This window comes from Zosterops lateralis, assembly GCF_965231275.1.
Source record: "Zosterops lateralis genome assembly, chromosome: 1".
NCBI classification, from domain to species: Eukaryota; Metazoa; Chordata; class Aves; order Passeriformes; family Zosteropidae; genus Zosterops; species Zosterops lateralis.
This window is the reverse complement of record NC_139762.1, coordinates 101,032,043-101,057,473: the sequence shown is the minus strand read 5'-3', so window position 1 is coordinate 101,057,473 and position 25,431 is coordinate 101,032,043. Positions and strand designations below refer to the sequence as shown.

Below are 25,431 nucleotides of genomic sequence, written 5' to 3'. Positions count from 1 at the left end.
ATGTGTTGGGACAGTTCAGCAAGGAGAAAAGGAAGGATATGGTTGCATTAGGGCATCTCTTGCTCCTCCCTCTGTCAGACTGGGCTGGTGTTCCTCCATCTGAGTGTGTGTTTCCTGCTGCTTTCTTGCTCCACAAGGGACCATGGTGTGCTTGCTGCTGCAACCCTTTACCCTGTTCTTACCTGAGGTCACATGACTAAAAAGATGCTGCTAAATAGATCTGCAGAACACATTAGATCCCACTTGCTTTACTTTGCCCAACCAGCTGACCCAAGTATTGCGCATGGAATACGTAAGGCCTCAGGAATATGGAAAGAGAAGTCTTTCCTGCAGCCTTGTATTGGCAGCTTACCTGCACTCTGTGCCTCCAACAGGAAAATTGCTGCTGCTGGCTGGCTTTGAAGGGGCTTGGTTGTAACGACTCACTAGATAGAAAGGGAGGCCTCGAAGCAATTACACAGCTAAGTTAATTGAATGAGAAAATACTAAACCACTGGTTATTTTTACAACTTAATGATTGTAAAAACCGCTTAAATTACTTGGAGTATTTTTTTAATTAGGGGTATCAACCATTTAGCACTTTTTGAACAGAGGGCTGTTGATTTGCTGATTCTTTCTGTATTATGAGCTGTGAGATAATGGTAAGATAAAGCTTTGTGGGTTTCCTCCTTATATACATATCTACATCAGAGCTGTGAAGTCAGAGGGGGAAGCTGCTATCACAGTACTGGCACAACACCGAGCCCTTCCCCAGAGCTAAATTCTGATGAGAAACTGGGCGTTGGGGATAGGAGTACCACAACAAGTAAGATGGCAGAGATGACTGAAGCAGGATCATAGAGTTCATCCTAGCAGTTAAAAAAACAACAAAAAAACCCAAAAACTGAGACCCACTCCCTCCCCCTAGAAGTCTGCAGTCCTAAAGTGCAATTACTTTTGTGCAGTCGTGTCAGGCCAGGGATCAGACTGGATGAAGTTCAAAGCACAAACTTCAAACGAGTGCCGTTCGGGATTCGAGGAGGAAGAGGGAAGTAAGGAAAAGAACAACAGTTCTCAGGCATTCAAGTGCATCAAGAAAATAAATGTCCTTTTCTGTCTCAAGAAAAACAACCCCCAGTCTGGTGGAATCCTGGCTTTGTAGTCATGAAAAATAAGTTTTCCTCGCTTCTAGCTGAGAATGTCCCAATATGACACAGTACAAATAAACAACAAAGCAAGAGCTGGGGTGCTGGGATATTTTTCCAGTGCCCCACTGCTATACAGCCTGATTTTATTCTCTTCTGGTGACTCTTCAGATCTGGGTACTGATGAGGCGCACTGAATTAAAGGCATCTGGTAGGAAGTGGCTCTTTTCTCAGGTCGGTCGGGGCTGGAGCCGTCACTGGGTCTCTGTCCATTGTACAGCAGGTACCTGCCTAGGGCATCCTGCTCCATCTTGAAGATTTCGTACTCGGTGTGAGGTAGGCGGATGCCGAGCGCGATACAGCCGTTGGTGTGGGTGACGTCCTGCTGAACCCCAACCTGCCAGGATCCCTGTGCTCCACACTCATTCCCATTGAAGACGTTGAGCAGTGAGGCTGTGGATATATCCATGGGAGTGACCTTCATGTGATTCACTGTGAGAGAGGAAGAGGGGAGCTGTTAGCAGAGGGACAAAGACAAAAGCAAAACCAACATGCAGATTGGGGCACACCCGTTAAATCAAAATTATCTCCCCTTGTTCCTTCTTAAATTATTTTTTTCGCATTACAGGTGTGGCTAGCAAATCTATAACCATCATTTTATGTCTTTGTCTTTGTGCAAAAATTGCTCTTTGCACAGAACAACCCCCCTCCAACTCAGCTGAAGAAAACCTGACGGCCACGTATCTCAGCCAGAGATTAAGCAGAGCCTTTCATAAATTCCAGACAATCCTTTACAGATAAAGCCTGGTTCGTTATACTAGGAGATAAGGAAAAGAGGAAACAATAACATTTTACTCATGTTTTATTACCATCTGTATTAATTCGTAAGTGGAGCATTTATGACATATTTTTCATCATTTCTTAACAATCGTTAAGTATCCCATAAACCTAATAAAAGAATTAGTTCCCACTGGGAAATATGAAAAACACCACAGTTGCACTATCATCCTATACTGCCTGTCCTTTTTTGCATGAATTATAAAATATAGATGACCTACAGAAAGATTTTTTTCTCATCTCTAAACATTGTCTGCAGCTCGCAGTATCAAATATAGAACTGCTGCAGCTTCTTTAGTTCTAACTTGCTTGTATTTCAAAGGAGTTTAAGGTGTATAAAGTTTCATTTTCCAACCAAGTTAAAAAAGATGGGAAAAGCCAAAATGAATGAGCCTGCAGAAGCCAAACAGAGATTTTTCCTGGAGTGTGTTTGACACTGTAGATCAAGAAAAGGGGATCTCAATGGATTGGTGCTGATGAAAACAGAGGCAAATAACCATCCCAAATGCCTCCCAACATACCAAATTCCCAGATTCTCTTGCAGATCATTTTATAGTAAGATTTGTTGGGAGCTTCTCCTGAGCTTTTATAAACAGCCATTTGACTCAATGGCTCTACAGTTCACATTATTTACTCTAAAAGGTAAATACCTGGTGTAAAAGGTAATTTACAGAAATTGACCCTGAAAGTTTTACCTAAGCCAAATTAGTGACCTTGATCTGTAGGTAAGTTGGGACAACATAAACCGGAAATGCAAGCAGAAACTGGATTTCATGCCAGGAGCTAAGCTGGACACACTCTAAAATGCCAAAGCTCTGACAGGCAAGGGTATCTCCCACCTCCTACAAAAATCTCAGATTAGTAAATTATTTCTTCTAGTTGGATGCTTTTCTAAATTAGACCCATGCAAGGTGCTTTACACTTCTAATATGGTAACTGAAATAAGGAGAAGAGCCTCCAGAGGGCTTGAGGCTACCAGAGGCTCCGCTGGGGCTGGTGCCATGGTGGGATGTTGTGTTTTGGAGATGTTTGTTTGTGTGAGTGGTTCAGGCCCCTGAGTTCTTTTTAAGCAGGGTGCCATGGGGCTGTTTGCACTGGGAAGCTTCTCAGCTGTGGGTGGCATCACCACTGAGAGCTGCTTTCCAAAGTACTCAATGGGTTTGGGTTGGATACATCTTGTCTTCGTTCTGGTGTCTTTTATCAGAGCTGTCTTTAGAGACACCCTTACTTGCTTGAGGGGGCCCTTGAGAGCACATGAAAAGATGCATGTTGCTGTGTCTGTCTTCCACAGAAAATTATTTTTACTGCTTCAGATCTGAAATGCCTTCTGAAGATGCATTTTTCTTTCTACTGAAGGAGCCCTAGGACACAGATCTAACCACTTCTCTTAGAGGCCTGATATCTGGCCACTGGATTTCAAGATCACTAAGTAATGTGAAGTCTTATTTTCTTTTGTGCACTTAAAGACCTCTGCCTCAAATGAGTATTGCTTCAGTGGTGTGAAATGCCATGCAGCTGTATAGTTTGGCTGGGTATTCATGCATTGCCTGCAAACTTCCCAAGAAATGACAAACTCCTGAAAATCACAGAATGAAATCATCAGCAACCAAGTCATTATGAGCAAACTGCTTTGGTCCATAACTACCTCTCCCCCATTGTATCAAACTACTCTACCTTTGAACACAAACTCCGTGCCACCCATGACTTTGGACGAGTGGACTCCCCGGCTGTAGCGCCCCTTGGCATAGATGGTGAATGTGGGGTGCTTGCAGATGGGGTCAGAGTAGTGGTAGTAGTGGCCCTCCCAGGTGTTGTTGTTGTCATGGAAGATGAAGTGCCGAGTCAGGAAGAGCACCTCCGGCCGCACCTCACAGCGCTGGCTCACCCACTCCCCGTGCAGCCCGATGGTCAGGTCTGCCTTGGGGGGCAGGATGGGCGGGTGGTGCTCGTCCGAGCGGTAGATGATCCTGCACGCGATGCACGAGCGGTCCTGGTTCTGAAACAAAGCAGAGAAACACTCAGTAAGCATCACCTGGCATACAGGGCAATGCATCAGGCCAGCCCTGCATGCTGAAGTGACACCAGCTCCACATTTTAAGGAATGCATTGTCATTTCTGATCTTATTGGTGGTATCGTTTGGTTTTGTGTGTGTGACATTGCACAGCACAAGAGCACGTAAGAGTTTATTTCCCTTGACTGCATTTATCTGAAATTAACATTCTAGTTCAGGATCTAGAAAAGGCTGACTTTATCCTTCAAATCATACCAGAAGCTAGCAGATGGTAACTTACTATGATAGGGATTTTGCAAAGCTTGTGTCAGAAATCAATACATTTGCTGAGGTCCTATTTATCCATCTTTAAGTTGATAATTTTAAGTATTGTAGATAAACATGGGTATCATAATGACTTCTTTCTTTCTGGATGGCACCTTGGGAGAACAGTACCAAGTGCTTTTTAAATTCTCTCAGCCTTTGGGCCTTAACACAAGTTTGAGAAGTGTGTGATATGACCAGTTGCTGCTGGACATGGTGAAAGCTTTATGGCCCTCTCCAGCAGGAATAGGGTCCGTGGTGCATGCCGAGCTCCAGGGTGGCTCACCACGGCCATGCAGCAGTCTCAAGCAGTCAAGTACCCCTGGCCCCAAATGTGAGTACCTAGGGTGTCCTAGGAGGGGTCTGCAGAGTACAAGTCTGAGGCAGGAGTGGAGGCAATTTCAGGCTGAGGCCTCCGCCTCCTGTGTGACACCATTTATAGTTACTCTGCACATAGACCATTATTCTACATCCCAGGGACATAGAACAGCAGCCATTTCATTGATTTCACTATTGCTGAGAAGATTTGGGATGACTATCTGGTCTGGGATGATGCAAATATAAAACCTGTTTAATATGTGTAAAAGAAATATATTGTGGGGTTTGTATGTTGATTCTCTAAAGCTACCTATGGTAATTTATTGGAGGAATTCAGGACGCTAATGAAGATTGTGTGAATGTCACCCTTAAAGTGAGCCAGAGCTGAAGGCAGTGAGTGGAGAAATGCTGACTTCATAGCAGCTCACATAGACTTCAAAGTAAGAGCAGTGAATATGAGCATTTACGTTATAAAGGGTTCTCAGAGAGGCCTCAGAAAAGAAGGCTGGAAAGGTGTACAAAGAAAAAGTATTTCTGAAAATCTTTCAGATGGCTGCAGTTTTAGCTTTAGCTCTTAACTTGATGCATCTCAGGAAAACACTTCACAGCTTGAATGTGGTGGATGTGACTAACCCCCCAGTGCATCCCCCTCTCTCCAGGAAGGATCAAGGAGTGTCATTGAGAGATGAAGGCACAAGGTATCTGTGTTGGTTGATCTGAACCAGTGCTGGCCAACAGCCCTGCTCTGAGGAGGAAGGAGGTTGGACTTGGTGATCTCCCAAGGGTCTTTCCACACCAAAACACATGGCCTTCTGGAGATCACATGTCAGCATGCTCTTAAAGAGGATGTAGTCCTTTCCCACTATGGAGCTTGTTGCCAAATTTTAAGACATGCTTTTTTTTCAGCTAAATTCTGCAAGCAGGTGCAAGGTCCATTAGTACCTTAGTGAAATACAAAGAATATTTAAGAGAGTAATTTAACAGTAACTGGTGAAGTTAGTGCAGATATATATATAAAAAGTATCTTTCAATTGTAATAGAAATAATGCTTTTTCTTCCTGGGTCAGGATGCCAATGCCTTTTAACCACATATTTCTGTCTTGCCATAGGGCAGACTGGCTGCACTGTTCCCTGACACATTAAGGGCACTAGTGACAGTAACTTTATGGTTGTGATTGCCCCACTCACAAAAAGTCAAGTCAGAAAGCAAGAAAAAGACAGTGCTATAAAACTAAACATAGTGCTGTAAAACTCAACATATATAAGTTGAATCCATCAATAGTAGGAGAGAATTTCTGCTACAGTCTCTTCTCTACTGAAGTGAATTTGAAAGCTTCTATCACCTCCCAGAGGAGACCTGGCAGAACAGTATACTGGTTTGGTTTAAATTCACATTTTCCTCCCAGGAATCCATCGTCCAAAAAGTTTTTGAGCCAATGCAATTTAACCTGGGAACCAGTGATTTCTGTTGCTTTTGTTCAAAATCTGAAGAAAACCAAACAACAACTCAGCCTGTTTTCTTTTTTTGGTCACCAGCGGCCACCATTACACTGCGAGCAGAAGTGAGTCGTTTGGCAAACTCTAGGAAGGTCCTTGTTAACTCTCTGTTACTTGTCTGTGGTTCACCTAGCTCTTTACCACAGCGGTCCTGAACTACTGTAACTCTGTGCAGCCCTTCTAATTCTGAAGGCTTTGCACCAGCTGTGAAGGTCTGGCCAGTGGGCTGCTAAGGAATGTCCAACCTGATGGCCCTCTGGTCAGTGACAGTGTGCCCAAGAAAGGGGCTGAGGTAACCAGGCGCTTTTTGCATCGAATGGTGAGCGCAGCAGGGAGAGGGTGGGGTGGTGAGGGAGGAAGCAGAAACATCCCTTTCACAGCTGTGAGACACCAGCTGGCTCTGGCTCCTCACATGGATGTATACTGAATGCATTGCTTTCTTGAGACCGGCATTTGAATCTAAGCCCACATAAACCTTTTTTGCTGTGATAACTATCTTTCACAACGTTACAAACTTCTTAGTGGAAGAATATGCCACGTATAAACTCCCTCAGTCCGATTTTTGCCCAAGTAATGGGCAAGGGAAAAAGCTAGCTCTAGCTCTGTTATGAGGCAATTTGACTTAATTATGGAGTAATTTATGTTTAACAATTGACTGTATATTTTGCTCTTGCTTTTTTTAGGTCAACCATTCTTGGCTTTTAATTACATTATCTGAAGCTTTGCAAATCACTCCCTTTCCATGTGTTTCAGGGAAAGATTATTTTCTAAAAGCATTCAAAGAAAATAGGGAACAGAGACAGAGGATGTTTGAGTCCAACCACAATTAAGAACTCTCTAATAAAAAGCTCATTGGGGCACGTCATAAACTAAAAAGCAATAAAACAAGCAGAGGACAGGATGAACATCAGTTCTACGTTTTGATTATCTTAGGTGCACAGTGCAATATTTTTAATAGTGGGGCTTTGCTAGAAGGACTAGGCCCTGAAATAGCTGGAAGATCCCTTCCTATGATGGGTGGCACCTTGCAGCTCTGCAATGCCAAAGCCATAGTGCCACCATTCCTCATCCTTCCAGGTGTTTCTTTAAAGCAAATTTCTGAACTAATCCACAAAGCCATGTGTGCCAAAACAAGCCTGAATCTCTGGCTGAAAACTCAGTTCTTGTAGCTGGGGAGAAAATGGCTTAGAATCTGAAAATTCCCACCAACATTTTTTTTTTTAATCACACTCTCCTGCTGTCTCAGCTGAAGTGGTAATGAGGCCAAAGAGCTCTGGAAGCCAAGCAAGGGGGATTCTAATTTAAAAAAGCAAGCAAGGATGAAGTTCCTTAATCTTTTTCCCAATTGCTATGGATAGTCAGAAACATAAACCCTCCCAGCACAGTTTAACTTTCTCTTAAGTTCTGTGGAATCCTATGGCTGCCCAGGACTAATTATCTGACCTTGGCTATGCCACATAGGACATAACTGGGTCTGTCACATTGTACCCAGCATATCCTTGCTGCAGGGAGATGTGAGATGAGGGATCAGACACTGGATTTCCTCAAGCACAGGCTCAGGCTTGAACTGTGTGTGCAGTACAGACCTAACCAGTATCCTGGGATGTGGCAGAGACTAACAGCCATAAAAGCTGGGGTAGGAAACCCCTGCCATATGAATGCACATATTACCATGATGGGAAGAGTTGAAGAAGAAGAGGGGAAAGAAAGCCACACTCAGCTGTGGTCTTGCACACCCCTGGATACCACGTGTCACTGGCAGGACTAGGTGGAACTGGACTGGTCAGGATTTTTCAAATCTCACCACCCAAGAAAACACAGTATCAGGTGTTACTAACGTGACTAGTGCTCCCAGGACGAGTACAAATGGAAATTCTTGGGAGAACATCAATTCAAGAAAATGTTTCCAGCTCAACAAAAAAAGTTGGATGGCTTTGCTTCACATTGCCAAGGAGCCAAGTCCAAAGGAAGGACACATTTATGAATTGCTCAGGATAGTATCAGGCTTGCTCCTCCACCACTGCAGATAACTGCAGACCAAGACAACACTTTAAAAAACGACCACAAATTCTCTCCAGTATAAAAGTGATAATTTGCAGGCTTTGCATGACCTCATACGAAGCTGAGTTGACTAATGTGCATTAGCCTGGCTCTGGGGAGTTGACAAGCACGGCTGACACAGTTATAACTCAGCCTGCCAAATGGAATGAAGAAAAACGAAGATTTAAAACTTTAATTAAAAATCTTGAGGCAAGTAAAATGCTGGAGAGAGCAGTAACTCCTTTGCAGATTTGTCAGATGAATATTTCTTTTGGTGGGGAACAGAGGTGCTGCAGCAGGAAGGAGGGTGAAGATACACTCAGATTTATCTGCAAATGTGTACCATATATTCTAAGATATTGAGGAATGGTTTTTATTAACTGCTCTTATGAAGGGAAAGATAGTGAAGGAATTTCAAGGCACTACCATTACACAACTGTCTGATCCATGATGTTGATTCTGTTGCACAACCCTGCATAAATCTGAAATAAACAAAACCAACATGAAATGCAAAAGTCTTCTGGTTGTTCTTTTCTGGTACAAATGACTTTAGCCTGGGCAGCAAAAGACAAGAACAAAAAGAAAACCAGATTTCTCAGATGAATGTGCTTGCATGTCATCTGTCCCATTAAAATGACACTAAATTATGGTGACATGAATGTTATGAAGTTTTAACAAAAATAATTCCTGGAAAACCTGGAGAGACAGCTTGAATGTCCATTTTCAAGAATAAAATATTCCCAGATAATGCTGCCTTATGTATTTATTATGCCTTTAAAAAGTATCCTATATAGCCCTCTAAACCATGCAGTACTACCACTGAGTCTTCCCTGCCCTTTTACAAAAGATGAAGCCCCTGTGCTTAGATGCCAACCATAAGGAAGGTGTCAGTAGTTTAGATACATATGCTGAGTTGACCCCTGAAGGCCTGGGCTTTATTTTACTAGGCTAAATAGTAATTTTGAGCCCTGATGCTGCATTTGAGTTGGGACAGGTTTTTACTCTAGCTGCAGAGCAGACAGCGCTAAGTGCAGATGTGGGACCTTCAAAGACACAGGGCTACAGCTGAGACTACTGCTGAGCATGGCAAGGGACAACCTCAGCTAAAAGCTCCCTGCTTCCTCAGTTCTGTAGGACACCACACACACTGTTATTGTTCATAAACTTGGAATTAACCCATTTGAGCATTCTTCTGAATATTCCTACTTTGCTTGCCCTCATAATTTTCCCACCAAGAGCCCTTTTCGAGTAATAATGGACAAAAGGCACCCTTAAAGTGTTGCTTTAATCTAGAAGTCTAGTGACACTAGTCAGGCAAACAAAAGAGTTTTGTCTGCCAAAATTATACTTTTTGGTTGAGTTTTGTATATTTCTCTGAGGCATTTCACACTTTTAACATCTATTTATTAACTTATGATTGCATTTCCCTGGGAGCTTCACAAGTACATAGCACTCCCCTAGAGATTAAGTCACTGTGTGACTTAAGACATGAAAACTCAAATTTTTGAAAAGCACAGAAAACTTCGCACACTTTGTTCTTTCTTGGCTAAAAGAAAGCTCAAGCACCAGTCTCTATACATTGAATTGGTATCAGATGCAAATTCCAGGTGCTGCTGGAAGTCAGGTCCCAGAGATGAATAAAGTTGTAATAGAGAATTGATTCATTAGAGTCACATTTTAAAGGGAAAATATCTTATTGAAAGAGTGTGTCCAGCAACTGATTGAGCACGACAAAGAGTGAAGGTTATCCTAGCACTTTTTAGGTTTTTTGTGATGTTCCAGACCATGTCAGCCTTATTCCTAAGTAATGATCTAACCAGAATGACCGGTCATCACACTCCTGCTCTGATATTTCCCGTTACTCTGTCACATGATAAAATAGCACAAGGAGTTCTTTGTTTACAAAGCAATATTGCTGAGGCTATTACATGTGAAATAAGTCCCCCAGTACTACTATTATACACATTTTCTGTAGTTTAGAGCAGACATTTCTGAAGACATTTTCTGTCCTGCACAGAGAATGAAAATTGCATTTAAGCCTTCCTTCATGCTACAAGTCCCTGTATATTTTTGTGATATTACAACTAATCAGGCAGCCTCCTTGGTGCTGTCCTAATTGGGAACATTTTATGTAATATATGTGATGATGGCCAAGCAGTTCCCCCATCCTTCCCTTCCCACCCATGTGCTCTCTCATGCTGGCTGAAGAACCTCCACGTGGGATAGCCAGAATCACTTGATAAACTTGCAATGTCAAGAGACATCAAAGATGTTCATCTCCATTCATCATCAGCCAGTCCTAACTAGTATCTTGAGCCAGGTTAGAAAACAGCCAAGATAAATCTATACAGTGACATGTTCATCATTTGCACTCAAGAACTTCCACATAATTTCACAGAAGGAATTTGTTTAAGGTATGTTCTTATCTAAGAGAATTCGTAAAGCCTTAAGAGATGACATATTATATGTTTTTATAAGCTCCCTGATTCTATATGAGCACTTGAGATAGGGTAATCTGTGAATTTATTCAGATGTGTAGCTCAGCATAAAGCTGTCTGGTTTTTGGACAGCCCTTTTGATTTACCATCCCGTGGTGAAATCGCTGCAGGAATTTGGATAAGGTCCAATTCTATTTGTTTAAAGTCCTGATCATGTGGCTTTGGCATTCCTAACATATCCAGCAATCATTTGCTTTTAATTACCGTTCATTTCAACCACATAAGTAATGAATGTGGCTACCACATCCAACTTACAGGCTGTGTAAACTCTTGGGCTGGGTGGAACCGTCTTTTATATAGAGGCTTAACTATAAATTTAACTCAAAATGTGAATCCTCTTAACTTATTTTAGGCAGGCCTTTATGAGTCTAAAATATAAATAAATAAAAAGGAAATGAAAAAAGCCTTAAATGAAAGATTCCACACAATACACCTGATTCACTTCAGAAGCAATTTCCTGGCCTCCCCCCTCTTGGTATGACTGTAGAAACCTTAAAAAAACAAGTTGATTTAACGTTTCTATTTATTCATGGTGTCCAGTTTCCAGAGTAGTCTGTGACTTGTAGTTTTAAACTCAATTTAGCATTTAAACTCATTTTCAGCTGGGTCCCAGTGGAGCAACAATTAGAAAAGGAAAAGAGTTCAAAAAGGAAGGGTTATAACCTTTCAACGGTATGTTTGCCTGGACTTCAAGAAAGAAAAAAGAAAGAAAGCACTTCTGTTACTATTCTTCCTACATTTGGCAAACAGTAGGTCAGAGTGCCTGTAGAGAACCTGTTGGTATAGGGATCTTCATGCTTAGGTACAAACCAACAAACCCATATCCTGGAATCCTTCACAGCAGCTGAAGCAAAAGCACATTTTTTATGGTATTGCTATTTATATATCATACTGAAAGCCTAGTATCACCAGTTTCTCTTAGCTAACCTGCCTCAAGAAACACACTTCTCTTATGCAAAATTTGGTCCCTTGAATTTGAACATTGTATTTTAGAGCGACTATATCTAAGAGAGAAAAAGGGATGCTACAGCAGTGGAACAGACAGGCAGAAAAATCATTACCTAAAAATACAGCCGGCCTGGACAACAATCCTAATTTTCCAAGGCTGGCTGAAAGTACATCTGACTGTAATGAAATTACTACAAGGTGGAAATGTAGGCATTTACTATCTTATAGTATCTTATTTATCAGCCCAGAATAAGACACCAAGATTAGACCAGAAAAAATACGCAGCTACAGTGATTTAAATCAAGATTTTGTCTCTGCTTCAAGAGGTTGGAAAAAGATCTACAATTGTTTTCTAGAACAGACACAATACAGCTGGTGTCTGATAATTTCTATCTACAGATACCTGCAAGGAAGAGATCTAGGAAAGAACTCTCACTTTCAAATCAGTAAAGTGAAAGTTGATGTGGTTGTTTGAATCAATTAAAGGAAAACAAACAAAATATTTTGCAAAGGATTGTGCTGTGGTACATCTGCTGCTGCTGAAACTCTCTATTTTGGGAAGGCAAGTTTAAAAAGAGAACTTGAATTTGTCCTTGGTCACTTGAAGACAGCATAAGAATGACAGAAATTACCACAGTTTTCATACAACAAAACAGTCAGCTGTGGATTAAAATGATCCCTAGGCCAGGCTACAAAGCAATTAAAGGCAGATCACATAAGGACCTAACTTACTAAAATATTTTGTTCACAGGAGACAGGAACAACCCAGAGCAGATAGTTCTGAATGAAAGGGAAAACCAAAGCTTTTTCATCAAAACCCTCCCTTCTGCTATTGTGTTTCCTGCTATTGCTGATAAGCTGTAACTGATTTTTGAACCATCTGTGATGAGATGATTAAAAACGGTGGTAACCCATTAGCTGGAAGTGATGCTGTGGCAATGCCCAGCTGGAGCACACCGACGGCAGCAGCACATGGCACTCCTGGTTCCAATTGCTGCCTGCCTTTGAATTGTCACCAGGAAAGATCTATGACAGCATTCCTGCTACAGGCCATCAGTGCTTCCTGTTTGAGTTTTATTTAGCCTACTATGGGTTGATCAGTTCCCGATGAAGCTGAGGGCACTTTGAGGCCCCTTTGAACACTGAATTATCAAATGGAATTGGAGTCCCATTCAAAATTCACCTGTTTTTCATTTCATTAATGTCTGTGCCTGTCTGGATTCATGACCTGCGCAGTCCCTCTTTTTTATTATTTTCATGCTGCCCCTTCCATGTGTTTACCTTCCAATTTTCTTGTCTACTCTTCAGGTTATGGATCACCCAACTTCTATATGCTGATATTCATATTTGATTTCCTCTCTCCCTGTCCCGCCTCCAGCTACAGAAGTATCCACTGATGCCTGTTCTGCTATCCCAGTTCTATATGAAACCTTTCTCTCAGCTGCTAGCCTACAGCCATAGTCCCAGCCAACCACTCCCACTTCTGCCTACAAGTCTCTGATTCCATCTTCAGAGTGGCCTTTATTGAGTTCACTTTTCTTGCATATTTTCAGTAACTTCTGTTATCTTCTGTTAATTCAGGCTGTAATCAACCCCCTGTATTAGAAGCACATCTACATTTTCTATTACACCAGTGCACTTACTCAGAAGAACTGAGTGATTTGGGCTTTTTCACTCATATCTTAAAAAGAGGATCTATGCAACTCCCTCCCACACGTACCTTGGCATTTTGAAGAGGAGGTTGGTAGCTGGAGGGCCGATAATACCTCCTCTGAGTAGCATCAGTGTGAATGTCTCCAAGGAATAGCTCCTCCACCAGGTGGTCTAAATTGTGGTGCAGGTACTGCTTCTCCACACGGATCAGCTGGAGTTCGTGCATGGCAAAATTCAGAGCTTTGGTGCATTCACAGCCGTTCTCTTCTCTCAGCAAATCATAGCTCACATCCTGCTCCCAGGGACTATCTTCTGGGATAAATCCAGGACACGTCTGGTTCACCAGCTCACTTAATTTTTTGGCTACAGCTTCGTTGTGGCAGATGATCTGTATGTTGCGGAGCTGGTAGTCGGCTTCGGTGCCCCCGCGGATGATCCAGGACGCCTGCCGGAGGCGTATTTTGCCTCGTATGACCAAGGTGTAGATGGGGTTGGTGCAGCGATTGCCGCCATAATAGAACTGATAGGCCTTGAACGTGTTGTTGTGGTAGAACCTGTATGATCTCGTGATGAACTCTGGGCCCGCTCTAACCTCGCAGCTATGGGAGGAAAGAAAGTATGGAAACAAAATTTTAGCAAGGTGGCACATCATGTATACTACAGGCAATGAGACCCACGTGGGTCCACAGAGACACCTGGATGCTAATGTCCCTTCGGCAGGAATGGGAGTAAATAGGAACTAGGCATCTGTGGCCTGCTGATTATCCAACAATTCCCTCTGCTGCTATTAATACACTGCTTCATGGTCATCGTATCTAAAGGCTTTATCTTGTAGGCTTAAATACTTTGAATCATGTTTTGCTTTTGCCTTTTGTCTAGGGGACCACCATGTGACTCAATTTTCATTGAAAATAGAAGCAGCTTATCAAACATCTATTGCTCTCTTTTGCATGGTAGATTTAGCAAATGACTGCTCAAATCAGAAAGTGAAATGCCATATGTCCAGGGAAGAGCACAAAGAATTGGCTTATAAGCTGCTCTAGAAGCTTCTCTGTGTAACTCCATGATCTCTGGTCTGCTGTGGATATGCAGGATCATGTTCTGAGCTTTTCCATTCAAACATTTGACAGGGGTGGCAGTTAATGCAAACTTCTGACTGTTAATATCAAGCTTCTACTTGGCTTGAATTTGGACCGTGCAATATTCAAGTTTTCTGGGTTCTTTCTCTTTCTTCCCAATGCCACCTTCTTTTTTTTTCCCTTGAAGTGTAAATGGTCCTACTTCCTGTAGGAAGCCCTTCTGTGCCTTCAGACTTGTTCCCCTTGTCACCTCTACACTGCTTAATATAAACAGGACTGTTAGAATTGTTAAGGTTGGAAAAGATCTCCAAGACCATTGCGTCCAGCCATTACCTAGCACCACAATGTCCTCCACTAAACCACATCCCAAGTGCCACATCCACACGTCTTTTGAGCACTTCCAGAGATGTTAACTCCACCACTTCCCCAAGCAGCTTATTCCAATGCCTGACCACTCATACAGTGAAGAAATTTTTTCTTAGTATCTAATCTAAACCTCCCCTGGTGTAACTTGAGACCACTTCCTCTCATCCTGAAATGCACTCCTTTCTGTTAAAAAAAACCCCAGTCTTTCCTACTACAAGTCACTTCAATGAGCATGTGAATATTGCCTGCTGAGACACAGAAAGCAAAACAGCTCTCTGAAATACAAGTCATCAGGTCTAAAGAGTAACAGGACTAGAAATACAGCTTCTTAATTTTTTTTGCTGATAAAACCTGTGCTAGACACATGCTCTGAAAACAAGGACCCATTCAATGGATCTAACGCATGGATACAAATACAGTACAATGTTATGTTTAAATGAGCATCCATTTTGGCAGCTTGGTAGGCTCCTTCCTATTCAGAGAGATATAAAGATACTTCACAGCATGCTGTTTAAAATACAGATCACAAATTAATTCATCAAGACAGCTTTATAGCATGCTATTTTAATGTACATAATGCTGCTCCTTCTCCTTTTATGCATAAACATATAGAGAGCATCTGGAATTTAGAACATCACCATATTAAAGAAAATATTTCTGCTGTTGGAAGTGGGAATATTCATCCTTCCCTCTCTGCTTTTTTACCATCTTCTCTTCCCCATCCCTAGCATCTTGTTTTATCTTTCCTTACCCAGTAGAGACCCAGTGGCCCTCAATATTGGGAGGCATCTGCACAGTGATCCGGGCTCCATTGTGAAGATGTTTCAGCATGTGATGGCACTGTGACTCCTTGAAAGCCCTCCAGGCACTCTTCTCCAAGGACCGAGGGTGAGACCTGCTGTCCGGGTGAAGAAGAGCAGAACCTTCTCCCAGCCCTGTGACAGAAAGTGTAAATTATTCATGAGACTCTGCTGAGTAGGGTTTCAGTATGATACAGGATATTGTGACCATCTTGTGTTGAATGACGCTTGTTCATATCATTATGTCTCTGGGCAAATACTGTTTACATTTATTTTCTCATCTGAAAAAAAAAAAATATTATGGGGACCTCTTCTTTTCTGTCACACCACAAATAATCCACTACATAAATTTATTAAATAAACCGGGGCAAAGCGTTCAAACTGAAGTGTTGTGTTTCCCACACCCAGGAGATGTGGCTCTGAAACTGAACTTTATAGACACCTCTGTAATCTCTGGTCAGGACAATCAAAAACCTAGACTTTCAAACTTTCAGAAAGTTGCGTCCAGATCCGGACACAAACTTTGTGGTTTCAGCCCGCCTCTAATTTGAACGCTTCTATAATAAACTTGCAAATAAAGACTACTCTTTAAAGTCAAGGGAAAACAGATATTAAAAGCAAAGCCTCTGCACACAGGAAGCCTCTGTGATGACTGAGGTGGTCAATTAAAGGCAGATCCTTCTATTTTTATTTTAAAGGGGAAAAGGAATGTCAAAAGCTAACTTTATCTCCGGCACACAGTAATTTTGGTTTCTAGCAATGTATACATACAAAATCCACCAACATGCTCTCTACACAGTATTAATTGAACAAAATGAATACATAGCTTCAAAAGGAATGTGCCTTTACTCTTTTAGACACAGCCTGCTCTTAGATATGTTGGAAAACATGGATCAAAAGAAACCCCTGTATCTAGGGGTTAAAAGGTGAAAAATATGAACCTTACATAATGTGTTGGAAACTGTATTACATTGCCAGAAGGAATTTGAGCACCAGAAGGCTACAAAATGGATAAGGGGTGGGGTGAAGGGGCTGTTTGAGTGCCTGGGAAGTTGGGGCAGCCATTTCAGGAAAGGGATGTCTCACTGTAATATGCTTCCAGGGGTAGGGTCTGGGATTTATCCCTGTATTTTCTGCTGCCTTCTTAGCTGACCTGGATAAGAAATGAGGCTGATGGGGATCACCAATGAGAGCCACCCAGTATAGGATCCTATACGTTGCCATATTCCCCAGGCCCCATCTGACATTTGGGCACATGTCTGGTATTAGGTAGATACTTTCTTAAGCCTTTCCCATTAAAAAAAAAAAAAAAAAAAAAAAAAAAAAAGTGATTAATTATGTTGGCTAGATCTTGGCTAGGTCTTAGATCTTCTGGAAGAAACTTGGGTAACACCTGGGAAAATGGCATTGCCAAAATTATAAATACATGTCAACCATCTAAAACCAGCAATTCCTCAGCTAAAACCAGCAATTCCTCAGTTAAACAGAAGCAAAGACTTGTCCAGGAGACAGAGTAAAAAATGATCAGAAAGAATAAAATAAATACCTTAACCTAAACGGTGTTCACCATTGAATACCACCAGGATTTAATGAGATTAATGAATACAACCTCACAAAATCTTTTCTGGAATATCTGATAGCTTTGTTATGGTACAGGTTACAAACAATTCTTCAATGTGAATGAGAATTTATGGCCTTGCTTTCTAGGGTAATAAATACTAGGGATCCTTTGATATTTGAGCATGCTGCCTGAGATGCCCTTACAGATGCCTGATTTTCAGGGGTTCAGTATTTCTTCCTTTCTGGAGGTCAAAAAGTTCTCAGGTATTTCTACATTGCTGAGCAGAGTCACTCATGCTAACACCAAACAATGCCCATTCCGGAGCCAGAAATGCTGTAGCCATGCTTGAACTGACTACATCTTTGGAGAGGCAGGATTTTCTAGGTTGGGTATGTGCTTCATGTCCATGCAAGGTACATGGCAGAGGTTGTAGCCACCAGTGCTTTCAACATGGTATCTCCTGCAGACAAATTATCTCACACTGAAAAAAGGCTTTGAAAATTCGCATTTCCTTTTGAAGTTCTTGAACATTTGAAATCTTGAATCCTTTGATGAACCCTTCATCACAAGGAGGGTCTGAAATTGTTCAACTGGCTATTTCCAAGGCATATTTATTGTACCACTTACTGTTATGCAGTCATAATTTGCCTGGTTCATGTCACATGACTCATGAATACAGATGCATTTAGAAATGATTTATTCATTTAGACATACTTGGGGATTTAATTTCTTCAAGCAAAAAATCCTTCTGTGGGAGGACACCATCTTGTATGTGCACAAATCAAAGAAGAAAATGCAGTAACCACATCAGATATTCCCAATTATTCCCTGAAGGAAATAATGAAAAGAAGGAGTTTTTGAAAAAGAGTCAAACTTTATGTGGTATTATACAGTGTCTTTTCTTTGATACAGCTCAAAAGCAACTGTGTCTCAGCTCTCTATGTCACATGAAGGTAATCCTTCAAATCAAACTTGCAAATGATAAACTACAACAAGGAAACGGAAGGGAGATTTGCATGGACAGCCCTAGAAGAAAGAGGGTATTTGTTTGGGACTCTATCCATCCAACTGTGACAAAGGAAAGCAAGAACAAATTTAGGTAATCAAGAGAGGCATAAGAACATAATGAAGGCTGCAGAGACACAGAGAGAGATGTAGAAAGCACACACATAGAATGGTCTGAGTTGGAAGAGACCTTAAAAATTATCCAGTTCCACTTCCCCCTGACCATGGGGAGGGACACCTTCCACAGGACCAGATTGGTCAAGGCCCCATCGACCCTGGCCTTGAACACTTCCAGGAATGAGGCATCCAGAACTTTCCTAGGCAACTTATTCCACTGCCTCATCACCCTCACAGTAAACACTTTCTTCCTAAAGAAAGAAAGAAAGGATTAGATTTGGATCTAATCTAAACCTGGCCTTTTTCAGTTTAAAGCTGTTCCCCTTGTCCTATTACTACATGGCTTAGTAAAAACTCCCTCTCCAGGATCTCTTGCAGCATCTCTTTAGGTACTGGAAGGCTGCAGGAAGGTCTCCCCAGAACCTTCTCCTCTCCAGGTTGAACAGTCCCAGCTCTATCAGCCTGTTGCCATAGGAGAGGTGCTCCAGCCCTCTGAGCATCTTTGTGGCTTCCTTTGGACTTGCTTCAGCATGTCCATGTGCTTCTTATGCTGGGGACCCAGAATGGGAAGTGGGATTCAGTGGGACAGAATCCCCTGCCTTGCCCTGCTGCTCACTCTGCTTTGGATGCAGCCTGGGATGTTTGGCTTTCTGGGCTCCGAGCACACTCTGCTGGGTCATGCTGAGCTTCTCATCAACCAACACCTCCAAGTCCTTCTCCTTGGGACTCTCAATAATGCTAAACAACACCACAGGACCAGAATATCAGAATATGAAATACAGTATAAAATTAAGAGACAGCAATGGGACTTTTACCTGTGTTGGCCTTGCTGGAGCAAGGAAATACTTAATTTAATGCAAACTTTTTCCTTACAAAGAAGTCATTTCAAGACTTTTGTAGTTACTGACATATGCCTGTAGATACAGCTGCCAAACAAAGGAGATGTAACTTCCTCTTGTACCATCTGCAGGTCAAACACTGAGACCAGTGATATGCTTCCCACACAGAGCAGTAAATCAAACACCATCTTCTGTGTTTTTCCTCACAGCAGGTGCTCAGAGGCAGCGCAGTGCCCCTCTGCTCCACCCTTGGCAGTGCACATGAGGTGCTCTGCAAAACTGAGGAACTGCAGGGATGATGTCACTTATTTTAAAAGATCCATTTGGCCATGTTAAATGAGACATTGCTGGAAAGGCTCAAGGTTAAAACATGCATTCACAAACTGGGAAAAGAATTTCACCACTCTCTAGAAGCCCACTTTGGGGAGTAGATGCAGTTGCGACATAGCTGGAGCCATTGCTTTCATTCAGAGAGATCCAAGTCCGCTATTCTCTACAGCACTGACAGATGCTAGGTTTCAGTATCTCCATGACTGAATATCTCAGACTCAACTATTTCAGATTCTCTCTCTGGCTGAGTGTTTGAATTTTTGTGTGTTATGAAGGAATATTACCCACTTGTTAAAAAATAGAAAACCAAAATCCACCCACTATGTTACTACTCAAAAGAGTGACAGACTTCAAACAAACAAACACAAATCTTTGCACAAAACCAGTAACAGTAATTTTGTGAATCCTCTGGTTGGCTCTCACTGTAGCTACATCACACCTAGAGATCTTTATGATTGTATCCCCCACGCCACAGCATTTGTTCTCACAAAGGAGCAAGTCCAAAAGGAAAAGGAAAATTCCAGAATTCACCTGAAACACCAGGTGGCAAAACAAATGCATTTTATGATGAGCTGATATCCAGCTTCCCTTTCAAAATCAAGCCCTAGCAGTGACACAGCTTTAGCATGAAACTAATTGAATATAGCATAAAAGGTGCTACAGCTCTCTGGGAATCCCTGCCCAGACCCTCAGAGATCACACAGACCTTTGAGAGCCTGTGATCCCAGATCACACTTTACAGGAGCAGGATCCAACATCCATCTGAGTGGGAAAGTGGAGGCCTGTACAGCTGCCACGCCTGACGTGGATAGGAGCACGCACCACACCAGACAGAGGGCTTCAGGCTCTCATGTTCACCTATAAACCTGTATCTGATGTGGGAACAACCATTCAAGATAAAAATAATTGTTAAGGGAAGATAGGTTACTTTCAAGTTCTTCAAAGATTTCTGCACATAGCTGCGAGTAAAATACAAATCTTAAAAGGGCAATCTGTTGGCAGCCCGTTACACAAATGTGTTTCAGAAATGGTTATGACAAAGCTCTCCACCAACATTTCTGCAAAAAACTGCAAGCTGCTAGAATGAATGTTTTGGTTTTCTGAAAAATAGCATGCAAATATTGTACACTTGCAACAAAGATAATAAGTAGAGTTGTGCCTGAACACAGATAGTTTTAATTTGTGCCTCAACACCCAGGCCAAATTCTCTTCACAGCTATGCCAGACTGTTAAAGTATAAGGCAAATAATCTTAAACTGTTTAGATTTTATCAGTTTAATGAATGTCTCTAGAGAATCTAAACCACGGCTTCGAACATGTCCAAGTTTAGCACTTCAAACCACTCTCAAAGCTACCAGGTGTTCAGCAGGTTCATCCTTTGCTAGACTGGGGAAAACATGTTACCTCAAAGTAGGATTCAAACCCGGATTTAGACTGGGATTGCTCAGCAGGAACCACTTAACTTTTTTTTTTTTTTTTTTTTTTTTTTTTTTTTTTTTTTTTTTTTTTTTTTTTTTAATTTCTAGTGATGTAAATACAGGAGAACAAAATTTTATTATGAAGTAAAACAACCTCGAGTGATAGCGTAAGTTCAAAATAAGCAATGGCTTCATCTCTAACAGAAACTTCTTAACATTCATGCTTTACTCCTGCAGCAATCTCTTTTCAAGTTAGAACTTGTTTGAAACTGGAAAAACCTTCCAACAGATAAAAGAATAATTGGCTGGATTAACTTTATAGCTCTCCTTATCTGGGCAGTTGCCCTGCACAATTAAATAAATAGACATTTGGATTATGCTCTTTCTTGATGTGGGATAGTGTCAGATAATGCCTATGACAGGCTTTTAGCTCCAGTGCAAGCTTACATAATTGCCATGGAGAATATAATGTCCTGTTACCAAGCCACGAGCTGTGTTTACCAGTGTTTTCCCTGCACTTCAAACTTCAAAGAGTCCTCGCAAGACTGGGGCCCAAATTAGCTACTACAAACAAAAGGGTTGGGAAAGGAAAGCCGGGTTTTATGGCCAGGGAAGCAGACAGGACAATGACTTCCTTTCACATGTATCTGTTGCCTCTCTTGTGCACACAGAGTTTCCAAGTTCAGCTTTCGAAGAGAGGCAAAATGAATGCTTCAGTGCCTGGAAAATCCTGAGGAGGGATCCAAAGCATGTTTACATGGGACAGCGAAAAAGTAACCCCCTCAAAGCTGACAGGCCCAGCAGGGAGGTCCCGTGTTGCCCTACAGCTTGGTCCTTATTCAATGCCTTCTCTTGGAAGAGGTCAGAGAATAAAGTGCCAAGCAATTACACAGCCCATAACCTCTGTTTAGCTGAAGTTCTTAACTCGGATGGCTGTTGCTACCTGGGCAAGGTGAAATGGCATTGCCCAGAGTGAGGGGTTCTTTGTGAAACCCTGAAGGGTTAAAGCCCATCTTCCTTCAGGGCAGTGGGAACTCTGCCCCTGACAGGAATGGGTGCAGTGCTGGGATGTCAGTGCAGTACAGTATCACTGGTAGTTTGGTCTTGCTCTCTTTGCAAGAAACATCTGCTCTCTGCCAGAGACATCTGCTCTATCCTGTACCCACACCTTGGCACTGGGGTTTATCCATGCAGAACTCCCCCAATTCCCCTGGGACTTGTGTCTGCGTGAAGACAGCGCTAAGCAAACTCATTACATAAAATCCTACCCTCTATCAGCCCTAAATAATCACCTCACTAATGAAATACTACCCTTGCCTCGAATAGCTGAAGGAATTTGCCTCCTGTGTGGTTGAGGCTACTTTTGGGCCCCATTGTGTGCCAACCTACTTTCTACACACACACTACAGAGCACAAAAAAATTGCCCTTTCTGTTGATGACATCAACATCTTACCACTGTGTTAGCCCGCAGTCAAGCTACAAAAATCAGTGAAATGAAATTTACACTGACAAAATTGTGAATAAAATTTAGTCCATCTTCTAACTCTCCCTGCAAATTCTCCAAGCCTTACACTAAGCCATGTGTCCTCCCGTCTTTTTATTGTCTTCCAGATTTTGAAATGCATTATTTAACTGAGGAAACAAATCACATATGTCTCTAGCAGAGAGCACAATATACCTTCATTTTATGGCTATGGGTATTTATATCTCCTGATGCATTTACTTATTATTTTCCTGAAAAAATTTTGAAGTAAAACACTACTATGTAATCAATTTAAGCAACATTGACAGAGAACTTTTAAATGCATAAACAGTTTGTCTCTGAAAAGCCTATCAGTCTTGTTTTCATCATCTTTATTAGTATCCTTTCCATGATGTTATCGACTAATTGTTTTAAAGTTTCTAACTCATTACTCTAACAGTAGCATAATCAGAAATACACTAAAAGCTTTTTTTAGCATCTGTATTTATAAAAATAAAAAAAGGTTATGTTTACAAAAGAAATTAGCCAAATTTGTTTTGAATCCACTTGACCGTAGCTCTTATTATTCAGGTTTTTTGGAGTTGAACGATCTTAGTGTTTGACATCTGAAACTTCTGTGGCTTTTTGTCTAAGCAAAGAAAACAGTGATAATGGACAACTTCCAGCTGCAAACCTTTCTTTTTTTTTTTCTTTTGTGACACTACATGTACAGGTTTTATTTTGATTAATGAAGACTAGTTTTTCCAAATTGCAACTCAGTGACGTTAAAGTAGGCATTCCTTAATGTAATGAAAGCAGATGCTCTGGCCTTACAGGACATTTTAACTTGTGTCACAAAGCTTTAAGCCCTAAAAATCCTCAACCACCCACCCACACTCACTCACTATTAACCCTTAAATTGCCATATGCAACAGAAATCCAGAAAGAAAACACTGTATGCTGGAAAGAGGCTTAACACTGCAATCCCCAGGGATTGCTGGTTATTATTACACATCAGCAATTCGGGATAGCCGCTGATCAAAAGATGCTTCTTCTACTGACCTCATGGCATGGATGGAAAAGCTCTAGACCAATTTAAAGCCAAGAGGGTAAACACATTTCCAAGGGCTACATTTCAGTGCATTACATGCCAATGATATAATTTTCTAGTTTGTAAGAGGGCAATAGTTGCCAAACTCTCAAAACTCTGATCCAAACTGTGAACTGCTACACTGCCAAGGTGTTCATCTTCATATACAAGGCAGTGAGTTGTATCTTTCTACAAGAACTTAGGTTCATGTTATTTGGTGAAATATAACTGCAGATGGAAGAAATGGATGACTTTCCTTCATCATCCTCTTTTGGCAGCTGCTGTTTTGATCTGATCACTGGCCCTGATTTGTTTCCTGCTCCAGTCAGCATTCAGCTCTGCTCTGTAATTCCAAGCAGATGAGCCAGGGAGTCCAACCCTGCAATTACACCTCCTCTCTTTACTCTCTAACTTTGAGTCTCCCATTTCAACTTTTACATCTCAAATCACAGAGTTTAAAGAACACCTCTGGCGTCCTGTCAGGTCTGGCTCAGTGAAACATGTTTCTGCGCTCTCCGGATCTCATAGCTGAGCTGTGAGAAGAGTATAAACCCCCCTCCTGGGGATCAGAGCCTCCTACTCTTTCTCTCTCTAAACAAAATATATCATCAGAAGCCATACTCTTTATTATTTATAAAATGCCATAGTGTGTGCTTAGCACTTGTACAAACACAGAGAGAGACAATCCCTGTTTCACAAAATCAACTCCAGGAATAGCTTTGAAATCTTTAACCCCAGCTCACAGATCTCCCACTGAACCCATGCAGGTCACTTGCATTTTAACAGTTAAAAAAAAATTTCTCCTTTTATAACTAAGCTTGGGGTCCTAAGAAATGTAACTAATGGATGCTGGATGCTACAAAGGACTTCAGAATTACCAACACTCTTCAAAATGATGCTGTAACTAGTAGCTCGAGTCACACTTTCAGAAGGATATCATACCCAGAGTTTTCAAATCTGGCTGCCAAATGTTAGACATACCTAAGCAGCTCATTCAACTACCTCCTTTTCAGAAGTTTCTCTTGAAGAGCACCGCCTTTCTGGAAAGACGTGTTATCTGTTTAAAGGACTACAAATGAACTTGCAAGCTGAACTTTCAAGTTTAAATACGCTGACTTTTCTCACTAAAATGTTGCCTACTGTGCATTTTGGGAGAGATGTCAGTCCAGGGTTAAACTGAGAGGCTGTCAAAGCCGGACCGTGTGCAGTAACACCCAGAATCTTTGTGCTCTACAGCAAAACAATTTTAGTGGGGCACAAGATCCGCCGCTGGCACACTTTGTTACCGAAGGCTTCCCAGATAACACCTCCGCGGCAAAACCCTTTTCCCGATAAGCGGAGGAGGAACGCGGGCCCCGCGGGGCGTCTCGGCCAAACGCGCCGGAGCTCGGCTCTTGCCCGGAGCTGAGTAAAGAAACTTTGTGCGAGGTGCCCGGACCAATTGCTCCATCCAAGCGGTCCTGGGCGGCAACACAGCCCGCCGGCACACGCTTCGGAGCGGGGCGCTTTCGGCGTGGTTTTACCCACGGGGCTGCCGCTATCGCGGGGCTCGGGCAGAGCCAAGGGGGCTGCGCGCTCCCCATCCCTGCCAGAGCTCTGCCCCAGCGGGCGGGACCCGGTGCCCGCGGCCCCTGCCCCGCTAGGGGGGCTCTGGGGCCCCTCGCACCCCAATCCCCTTCTGGGGCTCCCCGCGGGCCGGGCACTCACCGTGCAGCAGCAGGGCTGGGAACAGGTACCGCACGAAGGTGCCGTACGGGGCGGGCATCTCCCCGGCCGGCCGCGCTCCTCGCCCGCTCCCGCCGCGGGCAGCCCCCGGCCCGGCGCTGGGGACAGGCGGCTGGCGGGCCGGGGGCCACGGGCACCTCCGGGGCCGCCGCCGCTCCTCAGGGCTCCGCTCCTCAGGGCTCCCGCTCCTCAGGGCTCCGCTCCTCAGGGCTCCGCTCCTCAGGGCTCCCGCTGCTCAGGGCTCCCGCTGCTCAGGGCTCCGCTCCTCAGGGCTCCCGCTCCTCAGGGCTCCGCTCCTCAGGGCTCCCGCTCCTCAGGGCTCCCGCTCCTCAGGGCTCCCGCTCCTCAGGGCTCCGCTCCTCAGGGCTCCCGCTCCTCAGGGCTCCCGCCCCGCTCGCCGCCCGCCCG

The 25,431-nt window shown here is 42.8% G+C and overlaps 1 protein-coding gene across 1 annotated transcript; it reads right to left on the bottom strand.

Moving 5' to 3' along the window:
- Positions 1–245: 245 nt before the first annotated feature.
- APCDD1 (APC down-regulated 1) lies at positions 246–25,063 on the bottom strand (the record flags this gene model as incomplete). The annotated part of the gene is made up of 5 exons (XM_083873066.1): positions 246–1,616; positions 3,636–3,957; positions 13,298–13,829; positions 15,427–15,610; positions 25,006–25,063. 5 exons carry the CDS (start codon positions 25,061–25,063, stop codon positions 1,168–1,170), a joined length of 1,545 nt encoding a protein of 514 aa, XP_083729192.1. The 3' UTR covers positions 246–1,167.
- Between the last annotated feature and the right edge of the window lie 368 nt (positions 25,064–25,431).